This window comes from Polyodon spathula, unplaced genomic scaffold (genome assembly GCF_017654505.1).
Source record: "Polyodon spathula isolate WHYD16114869_AA unplaced genomic scaffold, ASM1765450v1 scaffolds_1390, whole genome shotgun sequence".
Classification (NCBI taxonomy): domain Eukaryota; kingdom Metazoa; phylum Chordata; class Actinopteri; order Acipenseriformes; family Polyodontidae; genus Polyodon; species Polyodon spathula.
The window spans coordinates 4,476-8,225 of NW_024472870.1; the positions used below are offsets into that span (position 1 = coordinate 4,476).

The 3,750-nt window shown below is 37.2% G+C and overlaps 1 protein-coding gene across 1 annotated transcript; it reads right to left on the bottom strand.

The window, feature by feature from the left end:
• Window positions 1-824: 824 nt before the first annotated feature.
• Window positions 825-2,744, bottom strand: LOC121309586 (gamma-aminobutyric acid type B receptor subunit 2-like; the record flags this gene model as incomplete). The annotated part of the gene is made up of 3 exons (XM_041242576.1): window positions 2,739-2,744; window positions 1,739-1,927; window positions 825-1,067 (listed from the first exon to the last, which is right to left on the bottom strand). Coding segments are annotated over exons 1-3 (438 nt in total), but the record flags the coding sequence as incomplete, so codon positions are not given.
• Between the last annotated feature and the right edge of the window lie 1,006 nt (window positions 2,745-3,750).

Sequence of the window (3,750 nt, forward strand, 5' to 3'; positions counted from 1 at the left end):
CTTTTTTTTTTCCTTTCTTTTCTTACATAACACTTGTGCAGTTCAATACTTTTATCAACAAAATTATAATGGACAACTTTTTTTCCCACTTAAATTTATGGTAGTGGAATAGTCTGGCTGACATTTCTGGGTGCATGCCTCTCCACACATTGCTTGCCATTTTGAAGCACTGTGTTTCAATATATTTTCACGTTTGAACTTCTGGCTCCCAATTAAAAATGCAGTCTTGTATGCCATCAGTTCCCCTGCATCCTGACAAAACGTGCAAAACATTTTTTTTTTAACATTGTCAGACTTAAGCCAGGGAAAATCTTTTAGCCACTGTTGGTTGAACTTGTATGTTCTTTTGCTACTTAACTGTGAACACACTGTAACTAACATAGACCTCCTCCTGTTCGTTTCATCTTCTAACATACCTTCAATCACATGAAAATAATTTATTTACCTCATCTTGGTTTGATAAGTTTTCCTGCTTTTATGTTTATCTTTACTCTATCCACTCCCTCTTAAACCAGCTTATCACCATGAATTACTGATTAGTTCCAGACATGCAAAATATGTTAATGTTTATACATTTAAGAAATACCTAAAACATTTTTTTTAATCATGCTATTCCCAACTCTTATGAAAACATTTGCATCCTGGTAGTACATTGTTGTTTTCTATCACATTGCAGAGAAACTGTACTAGTGTAAAAAATAAATAAATAAATACAGTGAGTAAATGCTAAAATATAAACACCTTATAAAGCTGATATGAAAACACTGTCAAACAATCTTATCCATGCAGCTATCCAAAACTCCTATCTAAAAAAGTGTACTTACTGTCACACCAAGGAAGTTCGTCCCATTCATGACATCCAGGACGATCTCTCCGAGCTCTTTGTTGGTATAGTCATAGTCCTGGATCTTCTTGTGTCCTTCTTTCTGTCTCAGAATTGCCATGACTCTTGTCAACGTCTTGGCTATCACCCAGATCCCATCATAAGCAAAGCCGTGAAATTTACTGGACTCCAGGCCTTTCTGCAGCCTCCTCCTGTTATACTCTGCCTCGTACTCTTGTGGCGTCTACAGAAAAAAAAAAAAAAAAAAAAAAACCTTTGTAATGTTGGGAGTCATAGTGGAGAGACTGTGCTATTAGTTATTGTTTTCTTTCAAAGACGCAAGTGCTTGTGAAATTGTTTAAGGTAATTGTGTATATGTTTTTGGTGTTGTCTGAAAGGAAAGGCTCTGCTATAACCTCTAACCCTGGTGAACCACTTGTAATGAATAATTGAATGATTTAGCAGAGTATCAGGGAGCACATAAGAAAAAGCTCAAATGGGACAGCCCTCATTTATTCTAGTATAAACACAGTGTTTTATCCTATTTCTCAGGTTAATGTTACATTAAATCATGTTACAAAAATGACTGAAATAAAAATGTGTACCATAAAACCAGTTCATATCAAACAAACAGCTGCTTATAGCAGTGACAACAAGTGTACATAACTTCACAGTTATAGTCCTAAATTAACCATGTTCCTAATTACACATGATGACTGCTTGTTTGCAAATTTTACACAATGATTCTTAATGTGCATACTGACTATTTTAATCCAAGCAGAAACTGCACGTAAAACAATGAGATGCTTATTGTTTGACCTTTTTCAGAAAGAGAACCAACTCGCCAAGGAGGCAAACAGTACCGTCAATCCAATTCCCAATGGTGAACCGAGTTCCCTGTTGGATGCTACCCACCCTCCCTGATACTCCTCTGGTCTGTTTGGTGCTGAGCGGTTCAAAATCCACGCTGATGTAGCCCTCCATAGCTGTGAGAAGTTTCTTGGTGGTGCAGTTGGTGGAGTTGGCCTGCTCCCACCAGTTCCCCTGATACCAGCCTGGAATAACCCACTGGTACTTACTCCCATACATGTTCAGGTTATACACCTGAAGAGACACAGAGAATACATAACTCAAGTTACACTAGTGAGCACACAGCTCGCTTTTGTAAGTCATACATTGCAGCTCATTCAGTGACGAAAGTAAAAATGATTAGTGGAACCCAGTTGAAGTTTAACATGTAAAGCATTGACTCAGCCAACTGAAAAACACTCCCTTAAAAGGTAGCATGCTGTATGCATATTCCCAATTTGGATAATTCAATAGATTATTTAGAAATATAGTGCTCGTTAAATACATAGGATTTATTTTGATTTATTTTAAGCAATCAAAATCCCAATAATGCAAACGAGTTCCAACCTGAATTTGCAACATATTAATATGAGATTCCGTAAAGAGCGGTGTATAAGTCACACTGGTGTATACGTCGCACCCCTCCCCCCTTTTTGAAAGTGGCTCCCCCCTTTAAATTAGACCTATACAAAAGTTTTGACAGTATGCAGTAAAGTATTCTTTGGCAGCAACTCCAAGAATTACATGTTAATTTAAGTGCAAATAAGAGCTGAGGCTGCAAAGCATTTGTTAAAATGATGCTGTGTTTGTGTAGTATATTTCACGTACACTTCCTTCTGGTTTGCAATAACTGAGACAGACGCAACACTTAGTACATTTACCCCTTAATGTATAGAGCAGTGCTTCAGACAGGGAGGCCAGTAATTACACCCTTCATACTTGCAGGCTACTTTTACACACAGGCCTGATAAAAGCAGGTGCTTTCAATATTGTTAATAGATTCATTAGACAAGTTATTTATCATACAGAGAATATACTTGTTATTAACTCTTTAAGGTATTCTGACCTGCATGTTTAAAAACAATTATTTGGTTTAACACTTATTTCTTCTTGTTCAAACCAGTGTGTAGCTGCAAAATATGAATTTAGAAGCTGAGCAGTATTGCCGTCCATAGTTATAAGGTTAGATTTTTTAGTGTTTGTAAACAAATGTAATACTTTTGGGACACTTTAGAGTCCTCATTTGCTATTTTCTTTTATTTAGCGATTTGATGATTGTAACTTGGTGATCGCTGGACTAGCAAAATCCTGTGAATGCACCAGTTCATTTTGAATTCTGCGGCCCTAGCCTTGACTCGTAGCAGGTCTACTGAGCCCATCACACCTTTTAAGTTCTTATTGTTGGCCTTTAAGATCTTTCATGGGCTACTTCTCAGTACCTTTCAGACACAATGCCTGAGTAAGTCCCAGCTGATTCTCTATGCTCTGCAATTGCATTGTATTGTATAGTTGTTAATGAAGTGAATGGTAATCACATGGTTTCAGCTGGTTTTGATTGCACATTACCTAAGTAGGTAGTGTAGACATAGTATTTAGCCAGGGAGGAATGCAAATGGGTCATGAACCCAAGCTCTATCCTGGATACATCCACAAGTGTAGTGAATGTTTCAACTTGTTTTTGTTGCAAACAGAATTATCATCATCCTAATCTTCTAACCTCATTGTTGGTACTACGATGGAATCCCCTTTGACAGAGAGAGAGCTGTATCCTGTATATATTATTCCACATCTTGGGGATCCAGAATTAAAAGAGTAGAACAGAAAGATCACAACATCTGTACAATGATTAGGAGAAGTGTGCGAACTGCAGGATTATAGCAATAACACCTCAATGTTAGAAAACTATGTGTGTGTGTACACAGTGTATATAGATAGATAGAGCAATACTCATAGAACAATGGCATAAGCCAGCAGACCTATAATCTTGCTGTCTTCATCTCTGCCATATACAGCATCTTTGTTTTCCAACACTGAATAAAAGGAAACTATTCCCACCTCAGTGCAATTAAAACTGAACC